The sequence below is a fragment of the Barbus barbus genome, assembly GCF_936440315.1.
Source record: "Barbus barbus genome assembly, chromosome: 7".
NCBI lineage: Eukaryota > Metazoa > Chordata > Actinopteri > Cypriniformes > Cyprinidae > Barbus > Barbus barbus.
This window is the reverse complement of record NC_136735.1, coordinates 32,941,878-32,956,704: the sequence shown is the minus strand read 5'-3', so window position 1 is coordinate 32,956,704 and position 14,827 is coordinate 32,941,878. Positions and strand designations below refer to the sequence as shown.

Genomic DNA, 14,827 nt, shown 5'->3' with positions numbered 1-14,827 from the left:
CACAGGTCTTGCAGTCTTCACTAATGAGCTGATGAGTTGAATCAGGTGTGATAGATGAGGGAGACATACAAAATGTGTAAGGCTGTGGGTACTCCAGGACAGGTTTGAGAACCACAGCCATGGAGGAAACAAGCTTCCATAAAATCCCTTTAAATTATTGGGATTATGTTTTAATAGTTCTTCAGTTAGATTTACATATAATGCATATATGCACTGCTTACGTAGAAGAACTGTATATTTGTCTTTAAGAATAGAGCAAAAAAAAAAAATGGCCGTGAGTTTTCTCACTGTGCATGCTTAAAAGGTAATACGTTATGCTTACAGTAAGAGCTCATAGTGCATGTTTGATAAATACGTTCACATTGACTGGGAGAAAAATAAATATGCTCATTACTAGATACTCCCACGGATGTGGGTGTAAATTTAACTGCAGTTGTTCTTCTTGAAAATAAATGATCTGTGATTAAACTGTAATTTTCTGTACAGGTTGACTGTAATTTGTGTCTAAATAATTATTTCAACAATAGCGTCAGAGTAGCCATAGTTTATATGATTGTAAGAACAGCTTGTGAATGATTTTAAGAATAGAAAATTATGAGAAACCTTAACTGTTAAATATTTGTGGATGTTCAAATTTTTCTCTTAATTTATATTGTTTTATTGTTAATGTGCAAATGAAAACTGATGCATTAAAATCACAAAGCAAATGTGTAAACCTAGTTTTTTGTTTTTTTAGCAGATTTGAAACATTTTGGGCTAATTGTACTAAACCTCCTTTACATCTGGACTACAAGTACAAGCAATACACTTAGTAAATAAAAGTTTATTTTTTTCCCTTGAGTTGACAGTTCATAGAGACAATATGTGCTTGCAAAATACATCCTTACATGATCACGCAATATTACACCTGACATTGCTATATTTCTACAAAAGTTATAGATTTAAAATGTCTATCATAACACAACATAAATAGCAATGCTTGCTATCTAAACGTGTACAGGCAATTTATATGTTAATAGGTGTAAAGTTGAGTTTCTTATTTTATTGCATTACATGTCAGAACAGCAGCGTTGCAGCAAAGCCTTGCTTGCTGATATATTGTATATTGTGTATATCATTGAACAGCAGGAGTATTTTCATGGGAAAATAACAGTTTAACCTTTCATTTTACAAATCGTACATGATAATGTAAATGAAATTACATAAATGAACTAATCAGTAGAGAGCAATTATTTTATGTCACTCAAAAAATAATATCAGCTTATTATTGCTTATTTTTTGGTCATGACGTAAACAGCACTAGATGTTCCAAATGTTTTCACATAGCATAGGTGGATCCAACATTTGTTTTCCAGCAGATCATCAGTCAGTGGTCTTCCTGAACAGACATATAAATGATAACAATGAAATAACTCGCTCTCTCTAATAATGGGTACAGAAAATCATAAAAAAAAAAAAAAACATATATATATAATTTTTATGTGTCCTATGCAACACATTTTTGTAATCACCTCTGTATTTAACAACATAAATACATTTTCTGTTTTTTCAATGATTTGTTAAAATATTGTTTAGAAAATTAAATGAGCAAATTATAATAATTACTAGAGGTCTAAATTAAATTAATTACGGTAATTATTTCAACATTACAGTAAAAAATTTAAATCAAATAAATGAAAAAATTAAAGTGTGTAAATTCTGTTGGCATTAAACAGAATTACAAAATAAACGTGACACTCACCCAATCTGCCATTGGATGTTCAAAATGATAGCCCCACCCCAAACTCACATCATTGGCTGAGCAAATGTTTTGATAGCACCACAAAGCCACAGTGTTTACAGAGAAATCAACATGCAAATGATTTAAAGTTGTCTCTGCATATTAATCTGGGACTGCAGAAAGTATTTTCACAGTTATTTAAATCACAAAAAGTGTCATTAGTAATTGTCAAAAGTATGTTTATGGCATAAGCACAATAAAGAAAACAATATAATATTTACCATGTATGCAGAATTTTATATTGAATAAAATAAATACATAGTAGGTCTGGCTCATTTCTGCATGAAAAGAAAATGACATGATAATGCATTTTTTGCACTATCAATATAAAATATTAAGAGCAGTAAAAATATGCAAGTTTGATACTCCAATTCTAATGTCATACCTTTATTTGAAAGGACTTTAAAGTATTTGAAAGAAGAATAGACAGGAAGCTAGTCAATTGCTATGTTCATTAAAGGTGTTACAAAACTGGTTTGTTGACAAGTTATAACAAGTTTGCCTTCTGAAAGCGATCAACAAAGATGATGGGCAAAGGTTGACCTTTGACACGTGGTTAAATTCAAACCTTCAAAACCTTAATCACCTGATACATTAAACATTGATGAATAAGGCTTAGTTTACCTTCAGATTTATGCAAAACGTGTTACTGATGAATATGTTCGGGGCTCTCACCCAATGAGTTTAACTGTACAGGATGGTGACACGCATAGCTGAAATTCAGTGATAAATTGGCTGCACATACTCCGGTGGAAACACGCCCACTCTTCCACGGCACCGCCCCCTCCAACACTGAGAATCCGAACAGTCGAGCAGGTCGATGACATCACCGCGCAAGAAACGTAGATGAATGGCATGATTCGATGTGAAGTCAAAGAGGGCATGGGCATGACGTGGCCTCTGAAACAGAAACACACACACAAATCACGGACATGACAAGACTGCACTGGATCAGCAGTCAAACAAAACACAGTCCTACGTATGCAAGCCTGTTTCCACCTCAGAGTGACAATACAACGTGTTAGAAAGTCACATTGTTAGCTTTAAAGGCATGACTATGAGAAATAAAGTCGCAATTACAAGAAATAAAATCTAAATTTAGGAGAAATACAGTTGCAATAGTCACAATCATGAAAAAATTATTGTAATTATGAAACAAATGTCTCACAATTAGGCTATGAGAAATAAAATTGATTTTTTTTTAATCTTGGAAGAAATACAATTGAAATTTAGTCGAAATATAGTTGTAATTGTGAAATACAGTCGCAATTACAAGAAAAAAAATTGCCACAGTTGTGAGATATAAAGTTATGACTGTCAAAAATAAAGTTGCTAATGTAAAAAACAAAGGTCGCAATTAAAAGAAATAAAACTGAAATTTAAGAGAAAGAGTTGTAATTGTGAGATGCAATTACAGGAAAAAAGTTACAATTATGAAGAAGCTGCCACAATTATGAGATGTAAAGTCATGCTTGTCAGAAATAAAGTTGCAAATGTAAGAAACAAAGTCAATTTTAAGAAATAAATCACAGTTTAGAAGAAATAATGTTGCAATTGTGAGATACAGTCACAATTACAAGAAAAAAGTTACAATAATGAGAACAAGGTTACATTTGTGAAAACAGTTACCAAAATTGTGAGTTATAAAGTAATGGCTATGAGAAATAAAGTTGCAATTTTAAGTTCTGAAAAAACACTGCCACAATTGTTAGATAATGAAGTCACAATTTAAGAGAAATAAACAAAATAACTGTAATAAACTGGCTTCCATGGGTAACCCAATCCCAAAGCCAACTCTAACCTTGAACCTTGAAACTCAGCAATGATATACAGATCAAGGAGGGGTTGCATTTGACTCAAAAAGATCCTAAAAAATATCAGCAACAGGATATGGTCAAGCTCAAGCCATGTAGGTTTGCATTGTGCATTGAGCCAAGAGATCAAAGTTTGAGTTTATAAACTTTATTGGTCAGACATCCTTTCATTTTGCACAGTTGCAGATCAGAGTTCACCAGAGTTAAACTTTGGCACCTCTGTAAAAAACATAATGTGCTCATATACATGTCACAACTCTTACAGCTAATGATCCCTCAGGCTCTTTCAGGAAGACGGTTCTCTCTTTGGCAATGCTGTTGATTTTGTAGAAGTCCACCAGCTGGTTGAGGGAGTTGAAGACTTCATCCCATATGAAGAACTGCCCCAGTCCATCTTTCAACACCTTAAAGTGCTGCACATGGTCCCCGTAACTAGAGAGAGCGAGAGAGCGAGAGAGAGAGAGAGAGAGAGAGAGAGATGGGTTACTTACCTTCAAGATAAAGGGGTAGATCTTGGCTTGACTTACCAGTTTATGAAATCAAACATAACAGTGTTTGATTAAAGGTTTTGCCTAATAAATCTCAGTTTGACATTTCAGCTGTCAGCAAATTCTTGCATCACAATGATGTGGAAGCAGAGAGTTAATAACTTTAATCAATTTAGACTTAGTGCTTATGCTCCTGTATATTCTTCTCAGAAGATCAAATGCGCATTACAGAACATTAAACAGCATATAAATATTAAAGATGTTTAAAATTAAACAATCCAGTCAATAGGCAACAATATAATATCTATGCATATTCGATCAAGATCCAATAATACATTATATGCATTGTCTATATGTCCTGTAAGTATGAGAAAAATGTTTTGATCTACCGTTTCTAAATCATTTTAAAAGTTTTTCCCTGTTTTATTGTTGTGATTATTTTACCTCCTTTGATGTAAAGCACTTTGAATTACCATTGTGTATGAAATGTGCTATATAAATAAACTTGCCTTGCCTTACCATTGTATAATAATTACAACTATTTGCATGTTTTTAATAAATATTTTATAATAAATATGTTATATAAATATATTTATATATATATTACAAAATTACTTTGGAGAAAATATAAATGTAAGATAATTTTTTTAATTATTGATTAATCTTATTTTGATGATGATCCAATATAAATCATTCTACAAAAAAGATATTGGGAAAACATGCTATTAATTGTTTCTGGGTTACTGAGAAATGTGCAGGCACTGACGCACACCCTGCACCTGCAGCAGGTGTCTTTAATCACCCGGCTGGTCCACCCCTTTTTTTTTTTTATCATCTGGCGGCTCCACCCTGCCACGCCTGTTCTTAACCTGTACGGGTTTTGCTCACACACACACACACACACACACACACACACACACACAGATGCTCATTAGTCCATGCAATACTGCATGGATCACTCAGCTTGTTCAGACAGAAACACTGACAGAATGAGGAACTGCCTCAGGGATGTGGATTTGTGTGTGAGTTATACTGAAGATCATCAAAACAACAGGGCATGTTTAGGGAGAGCAAGATTGAGTCAGTATAATCGCAGTCATTAGATATGACTTACCAGAGCCATATTAAAAATTCTCAGTCTCCAACTCAAACGTCTCACATTAATTGTCTGAGTTTTGTGTATTCCTGTATTATGACTAGTCAATATAACATTCCAGCTGTGCTAAATTACACAATAATTGAACAATTATGACAAAAACACCTGTTTGCAGTGTTACCGAGCACATCCCCAGATGGTCTGTACATGTGATATATAAACAGTTCCTTAAATTTCTATTTGAATGAACATTTGCTAATGATCTTTTAAGCATTAACATTAGCTAATCTTCCTAAAACAATTCTAGCAGTTTTTATACAGGAGTCCTTGGATCTGTAAAGGTTGAATTATGGGCACATATAGCTGATTATTACTGTATCTTTCTCTCTTTCCCTCTCTTTTGTTTCTTTTTTCTCTCTCCCTCTCTCTCTCTATCACACACATGTAAACACACCCAGAAACATCTGTGCTGGCTTCAGGTACTCAAGCTTGTTAGGAAGCACTGTGCTAATAATACATGGCAGAATTGGATTCATTGTGCTGCGATTGTGTTGCAACTGTCCCTCGATTTCTCTTTCTATTTCTTTCTCTCTGTCTCAGTAGGATTTGACGTTTTAGGTCAGGTCTTCAGAGGTGTATAGCAAAGTGATCTAAAAATAATCTATGCATGTCCACCCTCCCAATGCATGCCAACTTTTTCAATAGAATTCTACATTGAGCTGTAAATAAAAGAAAAGAAAAGGGGTTGATGCTAAGGCACGCATTATTATTCTTTATACTTATGTTTAAGAGGATTATTCAAGTATTATGCTCTAGCACTGCACCATTTGTGCCACAGAAATGAGTGAATCCTAAAGTCATTAAACATATGGCTTGGCAACTAATGAACAATAAAACAGGTGAAAAAAAAAATCGGACTTAAAAGAATAGTTCTCCCCACACTCTAAAAAATGCTGGGTTAAATACAACCCAGTGCTGGGTAAATATTGGACAGAACACATGCTGGGTTGTTTTCAACCAACAATTGGGTTAAATGTTTAACCCAACCGCTGGGTCCGTCCATATTTTACCCAGCGACTGGATTGTATTTAACCCAGCATTTTTTAGAGTGCAAACAGGAAACTTCTGTCATCATTTACTCACCCTCAAGATTTGCCAAACCTTAATGAGTTTCATTCTTCTGTTTAGCACACAAAAACACATATTTGTAACCAAATTTGTGCTGGTAGCCATTGACGTCCATGGTATTTCTTTCCATACTATGGACGTCAATGGCTACCATCAACTGTTTGGTTACCAACATTCTTCAGAATACATCCTTTTGTGCTCAACAGAAGAACAAAACTCATTCAGGTATAAAACTAATGATTAAACGATGACCGAATTTTCATTTTTGGGTGAGCAATCCCTTAATAAAACCTTGATAGGTTCTTTTGACTTGGACTGTAACCACCTAGCAACTAACATCCAAGCAACATCCTAGTTATTCCATATAGAGGTTTTCAAGAAAGTGTTACGAAATGTACTTTTTGGTTGGAATATCTAAAAGGTTTCAGTTTCCACCTAGAGAACTCTGAACTGTTTAAATAGGTTCTGGAGTGCTGGGAGCAAAAGATTGCATCACAGCAACACGCTACCATGCACTCCACTCTAATTAGAGTGTGTTAATGAAGAACCAGATAGGGTAACAAGGACACACATTAACACACACGCATATGCGAGTACGCTCACATCCATTGTCAACGTTTGCATGCAGCAAATGCAGGGAATAATACTAACAAGCCTTAATAGGGAACACAATATATGAAGCATACATGTTTGTGCTGTTCTGTATAGTCCGGTGAAGGCAGGTTTCATTTGTAAGGGTGCATCTGACCTGACAGACACAGAGAACTCTCCCGGTGTGCTCTCGCTCTCCCTAATGAGAAACGCTCCACACTCCAACGGTCTCAGACGGTTTTCTGCAGCCTGCCGTGAAATTCCACCCACAAACCACCTGCAAAATACAAGCTCAGCTGTCAGTTCAACATCATATTGTATATTTATGGATTGAAAGGGGACTTGTTTCTATGTTTTAAGTCAAACCAGCAAGTGCAAAATCTTAACGTTTTGTTCAAATAGGCCTACACTGAAAAATCGATTTGTGGTTTAGTCCCAGTCTGTCTATTCCCAGCATGCACCAGGGCATGAATAATTAACATGGTTTCATTGTTTGACCATTTGCCAGTTATATTTACTTTGTTGTTGCTGATTTTGTTGTCGCATTTTTTTTAAGTTTATTCCTCTGTTAAAAAGACTAGTTGGTTGTTTTTCGTGTCTGTTTCGTGTGTTGAGGTTTACAATATGTGACATTTTAAAGTATTTTGTGAGTGTTCTTTTGTCTCAAGCACTTTCAATGTACATTTAGAAAAAAACACATGATATTGAATAATTTAAAATCACATAAATAAAGGGAATAATCTGCTGTTGTGATATGAAGTTAGACTTCATCTAAATAGGCCACTATTAAATGAACATTTATGCATTTGGCATTTAATATCTTTTACATTCCATTTATGGTGTATATTTTATCAATTCATACATTCCCTGGGAATTAAACCTATGTGAGTTTGCTTGTGCTATGATGTAATGTTTTAGCTACAGAAATGGCAAATTATTATTACAATCATTGCATATTATGCAACTTTAACTTTTCAAGTTCAAATAAATAAATATATATATATATATATATATATATATATATATATATATATATATATATATATATATATATACATATATGTTTTTTTTTGGGGGGGGGGGGGTTTATTGAGTTCAGAGGGATTGATTCCCCTTAAATATAAAAAATTTGTTCACAAAATTCACTATAGAATTAAAATATAAGTGTGTGCAGTATGTGCATTGCTTTTTTTCCCCCCTTTTGTATCACTGGGTATTTTCACACTTTTAGAGATACAAGTGCCTGCATGATATAGAGTGAAATAACATGTCAGTTTAATTGCGTGAAAACATTTTGCCATCTTATACTTAATAAGTAGCTTCATCTGCATTTATCATAAGCCGCGATTGATCTCATTCAGTCCGCTCTTTTTATCATGATTGTGATTTTTAACTGACTCATTCTTTTATTTCAGAATAGGTTCTCAGTCATAAACTGCTATGTTCAGGTCAAGCTACAGCATGATTGTTGGGGTTTGGTCTGGGCTTTGACTTTTACCTATCCTCAATGCCTCACAGGTTTCTCAATCAAACTGCAAGGTAAGGAAGTCCTTCCCAAGCAGTTTCAGTCCCAGTCACACCTTTGGGAAGGCCACACCCACAGCAATGGGTGTCATATGACATCACAGTGAGGTGAAATGCTGGGAAATCCCTACATTTGTACTTCAGAAGTAGCTTCTTCTTCAAAAATCTTTTTTTTTTTTTCTAGTCCGGATGACTAATAATCCTAAACCCAACCCTAAACTCGCTCCAGCTGAGCATCCAGCAGCACCTTTCCAACTCGTGCAACTGCTATCTTGCTCAACACAATTAGAACCATGGAGAAAGCAACACTTGTCAAATACTTTGTGGACCACTAGAGATATCAGCACTACAAATAAAGTAAAAACGAAAAGTATAACATGAATAGATTTTGGAAATGCCCTAGTTTCCAACTGAGACAGTGTCTCTGCATAAAACATCACAATAACAGACTCTGAAAATATGACTAGGCTGTCTCCACTTGAAGTGATTTATTATCATATGGCTAGAACTATACCATTTCCTTTTAAAGACTGCAAAATTTTCCCAAAAAATTAAGACGCCCCAGGTGAATATGCACTCATTTGCATACATTTCTAGAACAGAAGTCTAAACAATGGACAAAGCCACGATCAACATTCTTGTTTAATTGTATTGATATAGTATAGTTAAAGGTTTTTTACAGAAGCATATCTCTTGGATATCTCTTTTTATCGCTCCATAAATACTGTAAAAACAGAAAAAAACATGTTTTTAGGAATAAAATGTTGTATAAAACTAATGATATAAACACCATATAACCTCATTTTGAGATAATGGCCTATAAAGATATGTACTAGAAGTGCATTTTGTATGTTTTCTTTCCATCAACAACACTAACTTGTCTGAATCAACACGTTATGAAAAGCCAAACTTGACTCAAAGACAAAATTGACCAGTGCATTAAAAAACAATGTTTTTGCCAGAAGTTTCTTGCCTTAACGAATTTTGCCAGGTCATTCACAGATTCATTAGATTAATTTCTGTCATGTGATACTTACGTGTGAGGTCTTACATTGATATAGTTCTTCGGTACATAGCCCCGCCTACCAAACAGCTCAGCCATGTGCCAGTTCGGATCATTATCCATGTTGGTCACCTAAAATAATCATAAGACTAGTATTCAGATGTCCACTATCTTAGGTTAGATATGTATCCTCCTTATTTAAGAATAAACTAGGCCAGGCTTTCCAAAACTAGGGCTCATGAATAAAGAAAATCTAATAATTAAATCTTTAAAAAGCTAAATTAATTACTATTTTGAAATTTATATTTTTAAAATATTTAATTTGAAACTATTTTATTTTGATAGATTTTATTTTAAAATATCTTGAAATTATTTACTTTTTAAATAAAACACTTGTTCACTTTTCTATATTGGAATACCATCAAATACTTCAAGTATATACATCAGAGGAGTTCAGCTGACAAAAACATTTGGTCCAGGCTATTTTAAGTACATATACCAAAGTAGGGTAATTGAGTTTTCTGCATATGTTTTTCAGAAATTGCTTTGGAAATATATGTTATATTCAAATATATATTAAATGTATTAAATTCAAAATATATATTATAATATATTAAATTCAAAAAATATATTTTGAATTTAATTTACCAAAATAAAAAAAAGTTTAAATCTCTAACTTTACCATTTTCTTAGATAAATTTAAAAGACATTTCATGTATCCATATACATATTATGTATGCAATTCCCCAGATAACATAATTTGGTAATCAAAACAAAAAAGCTGTTTGCAAAGAAATGCAAATTACACATAAACAAATAACTGACTATGGTAGTGTTTTACTGCCTTTACTGTATGTTTTTTATTTATTTTTTTATTTTTTTGGCACCCTCAGATTCCAGATTTTCAAATAGTTGTATCTAGGTCAAATATTGTCCTATCCTAGCATACCATACATCAATGAAAAGCGTATTTATTTAGCTTTCAGATTATGTAGAAATCTCAATTTAAAAAAATTGACACTTATGAGTGGTTTTGTGGTCCAAGGTCACATTTATAAAGGAGCCTATAAAGATATCTTCATAAAGATATCTTCACACAAGAATTACCTTGTACTGTACCATCTCACAAGCCGCCCAGCTACACATATCACCACCTATTCACACAGATATCCATTCTGAAATACATGCTAAGACTAAGTGCACACACTCCCAACTGACTCACTGATCTAGTATTTCATGCAAACATGCAGCATGCAGACTGGTATCCTTTATAGTTTCATCCAAGTGTGCCACATATCCACAGAAAACTACTGCACACACACACACACACACACACACACACACACATGCATGCACACACACGCACACACACACACACGCACATGCATGCACACACACGCACACACACACACACATACGCACACACACACACACACACACACACACACAGACTCACCTTCAAGATGTCACCCTTCTGGAAACTGAGCTCATCGCATTCAGTTGCTCTGAAACTATAAAGTGCCTCAGCCTCCATTGAAGAAACAACATAAAAACAAAAGAACAGATAGTGGAAATGAGACCGGGATGAAAAGAAGAAAGAGTTCAGAGAGAAATTGATGGGAAAGGACAAGTGCAAATTGTAATAAATTAAATGGTAAAGAAGATGATTAAAAAGGATGGAGTATGGAGATGTATAATGGAGATGGTGAATGAGACAAATAATTTGTAGAAGAATGATGAGTAGCCTCCAGCACAGAAAAACTGGAGCAACAAAAATACTGAGTGGAAAACTGAGGAGGCACAATGATGATAGAGAATCTGAGAGAAAATGTGTGTCTGCCGTAGTACAGCTGTGCACGGTGGGAATGGAGGAGGATGGAGAGAGAGAAAGACAGCGAGAGAGAGAGAGAGAGAAGTGAGAAACAGAGAATTAAAGTGTACAGGAAACTAGTGACCAGATCAGAATATCACACGCTTTCCATTCAATTTCTCAAATATATAATGTAATCTACAAAAAAGTGACCACACTTTGTTTCTTGTCTTCATCTATGTTTCAATGTTTTTGATAATAGATTTGTAGACAAACAAAAATAATCTTATATATATATATATATATATATATATATACACACATATATGTACATTTGCATATCTGTGTCTCTTTATGTATACCGTGTATAAATTTATTTTAAAATATATACATGATATATAATAAATTATATATAAATTTATAATAAAATGTACTCACACAATTTTTTTAAATGTATATTTTAAATACAATTTTTATTATTATTATTTTAAAACATTTTTAAAACTATTGGTTGATTAATTGTTTTTTTGGCCAGCGTGGTCCAACCTAGTTATTGTTATTGGTCAATTCCACTATCGGTAAACCTCTAATATACAGTATACGCTGAAAATATATGGGTTACAAAGAAGTTCAAATAAGAGAGTTTTGATTTATTGTTCTGTGCGGTTATTCCATTTGTATTACTAAAATATTCTAAACATTGTATTTACAATATATAATTTTATTTTATGACAGAGGTATGTTAAAATTTAAATCATAAATCTTGTTGAAGGGGGCACATGCTTGATATCCTCTGGCAGTTTTCTGTTTGAACCAACAACATGACCCTTATTAAGAGCGCTTGCTGCAGCTGTGCATGTGTTTGATTGTTATGCATGCTGGTCACGTCCTCTCTGATTCAGATGACACGACATTTAACAAGCGCACATGGTCACACAATATCTCATTTCTCCCTAGCTGCCTCTTAGTGCAGCTTGATTAACTCGTTTTATGACATTTCAGAGCTATATAGTTTAAACATGAGACTGAACTGAATATTTAATTTCTGATTCGTGCATGTTTGCATGGAGATGATTTCAATGTTCTGTACCTGACAGCTGACAGTTAGTTGGCATCTCTAAAAACATGTGCTGGTGGCAGCATCCCCCCAGCCCCCTACCACACACAAACATGTAAGAAACGGTCAAAGTGCCTTTCAGTGCTCACAATGAGAACTTCGATGGATGATAGCTGTGAGCCGGTGAGTACAGAAACATAATTTTAGGTTTAAACAAAAAAAGAAAAGAAAGTTACTGAGCCAGTGCATAGAATACTGATATTATTTTGTACTCCATATTTGCAAAGAATGTTTAATATAACACTAAATGCATTTGGTAGCAGGGAGGATTCATATAGGCAGGAAAATTAAAGTTCATATAAACCTAGCTGTTTTAATTTCAAATAGGCTACCGTACTGTAGTTTGAGAAATTTCTAAAGTAATAGTAGACCTGTCAGAATTTTCTATTTATCATATTTTTAATATGCAAATGATAATTATTTAGCTCTCTTTAACCTTTTCAGTTTAAGTTAAAGGTATTATGTAAATGTAGGTATTACTCAGTAATTCTTGAGGTCATTCATGAATAACCATGATTTAAATTTCATGAATCTTGCTTAATTTTCAGAATGATAATAATGATAGCTTGCAATTCAGAACAAGACTGAGATCTCATATTCAGATAGCGGCTATTCAGATGCTGAATCGTTGCAAACTCATATTCATAATTTTTATTTATATATATATATATATATATATATATATATACACATACATACACATATATTTAGATATTGTACAAAGCATGTGATTATAGAAATATAGTTCCTGCATTTTTTAAAAATCACCAGTGTTGGGGAAAGTTACTTTTAAAAATAATGGATTATAATATTGCATTACTCCCTAAAAAACTAATTGCATTAATTTATTAATTTTTATAAAAGAAATGTTACTGTCACGGTGCACACAGCAGGGAGGAAACAGGAGCACGCAGACGAGGATATAACTTCAAATAATAGTCTTTACTGATGACATCAAGGCAGGGCAAGACACAGACAGGAACACCTGGGAGTAACGAGTTGACCAGACCAAATCAAACTGAACAGACAGGACTATAAATACACAGGTAAATCATAGATAACGAGACAAACACAGCTGGACAAGGATTAACTAATGATTACATTTAACAAGGACAGGAAACAAACCAAATATGGACACAAGAGGCAGGAACACATGACACACACGACAGAGGACTGACAGTTACGTTTTGCATTACTTTTGTGTTACATTTTCTCATCTGGCTTGGACTTGCTTGTTTGTTTGAATATTAAAAATGTTCTTTCTATTTTTATTTTTTTTTTGTAAATGTAAAAGCCCTTTCACACCAAAAGTGAAACAAATAAGCCTCAGGCTGAAGGAAATGTAAATTAAATGTAAATTCAAAAAGCTCAAACAAATCTTTCAGCTGTGCTGCCATTCTGAATTGCGTGAAGAATAGGACACAAGAGAAGAAAATTCAAAGCTCACAAAAATATCCCAGGAAACCAAAACGGCCCGATAATAGCCCAGATCCGGCAGGCCGAAAGAAATAACTCGGCCCGGCTGCGGTTGCGGTTGCCAGACTCGGCATGGACATGGGATGAATGGGTCTGTGTTTTAGAGGTGGGGATTTTCCTCTGAAACCTTCTGCAGATTACATCGTTACACCAGTTTGTGGCAACAAGTGACTATCTTTATTATGAGAGAATAATTCAATCAACTGATTCGTTCAAAACTGATTTATTCAGGAACAAAACAAGCATCTTTATAAGTCAGTCATTGACAGTGTTGGGGGTAACACATTACAGGCAACGCAGGTTACTTTTAGATTACAATTAGATTACTTTTTTCAAGTAAAGTAACGCATTACTATTTAATTTACAATTATAATTTTAGGAAATATCTAAGTTACTCTTTCAAATAAGTAATGCCAGTTACTTTGTTTTCCTATTTATTGACCGACAGCTCTCCTGGCCCCATGTTGAGAGAAATCAGGAATAAGTTTAGAGGCGTTGTTTTGTGTAAATCCAGTGGTTACTGTAGTTTTAGGCTAAATGTGAACATGCATTTACTTAGCTCACTTGCACAAAAACAGATTCAGTATTCCTCAAAATGAATAAATACAGTGAAGAGCAAACTTAGACTCACATTACGCAAACCTGCAATAATTCAGTTTGCTAACACAAATATTATTTATGGATTTAATCCCATTTTATTAATCAGTGTCTTTGCTGCTAATCTTCAATTATCCAATTCAACCGTACTAATAAGCAGATATTAGTATATAATATTAGTATACCCAGGTAGTCAGTGAAATCGGGCCAATGAGTGTCGGCTCACTCGGCTGTGTTCTGGCAGTGAGCCAGCTCTGGCCCAGTAATGGTTGCCAGATTTGGCTAGGCTTTGGATGTGCGGCTCTGGCCCGATTTGCACTGAGACATGGCGCATTTAGCCACATTCGGCCCAATTACGGACCGTAAGGGCTGGTCTGATTTTGGCTGAGATATGGGCATGCAT

General features: G+C 34.2%; 1 protein-coding gene across 1 annotated transcript; it reads right to left on the bottom strand.

The window, feature by feature from the left end:
* Positions 1–810: 810 nt before the first annotated feature.
* Positions 811–10,958, bottom strand: LOC306873016 (GRB2-related adapter protein-like; the record flags this gene model as incomplete). The annotated part of the gene is made up of 5 exons (XM_079422007.1): positions 811–2,680; positions 3,858–4,026; positions 7,055–7,174; positions 9,459–9,556; positions 10,881–10,958. The coding sequence occupies 5 exons, from the start codon at positions 10,956–10,958 to the stop codon at positions 2,501–2,503; spliced, it is 645 nt and encodes a 214-aa protein (XP_079278133.1). The 3' UTR covers positions 811–2,500.
* Between the last annotated feature and the right edge of the window lie 3,869 nt (positions 10,959–14,827).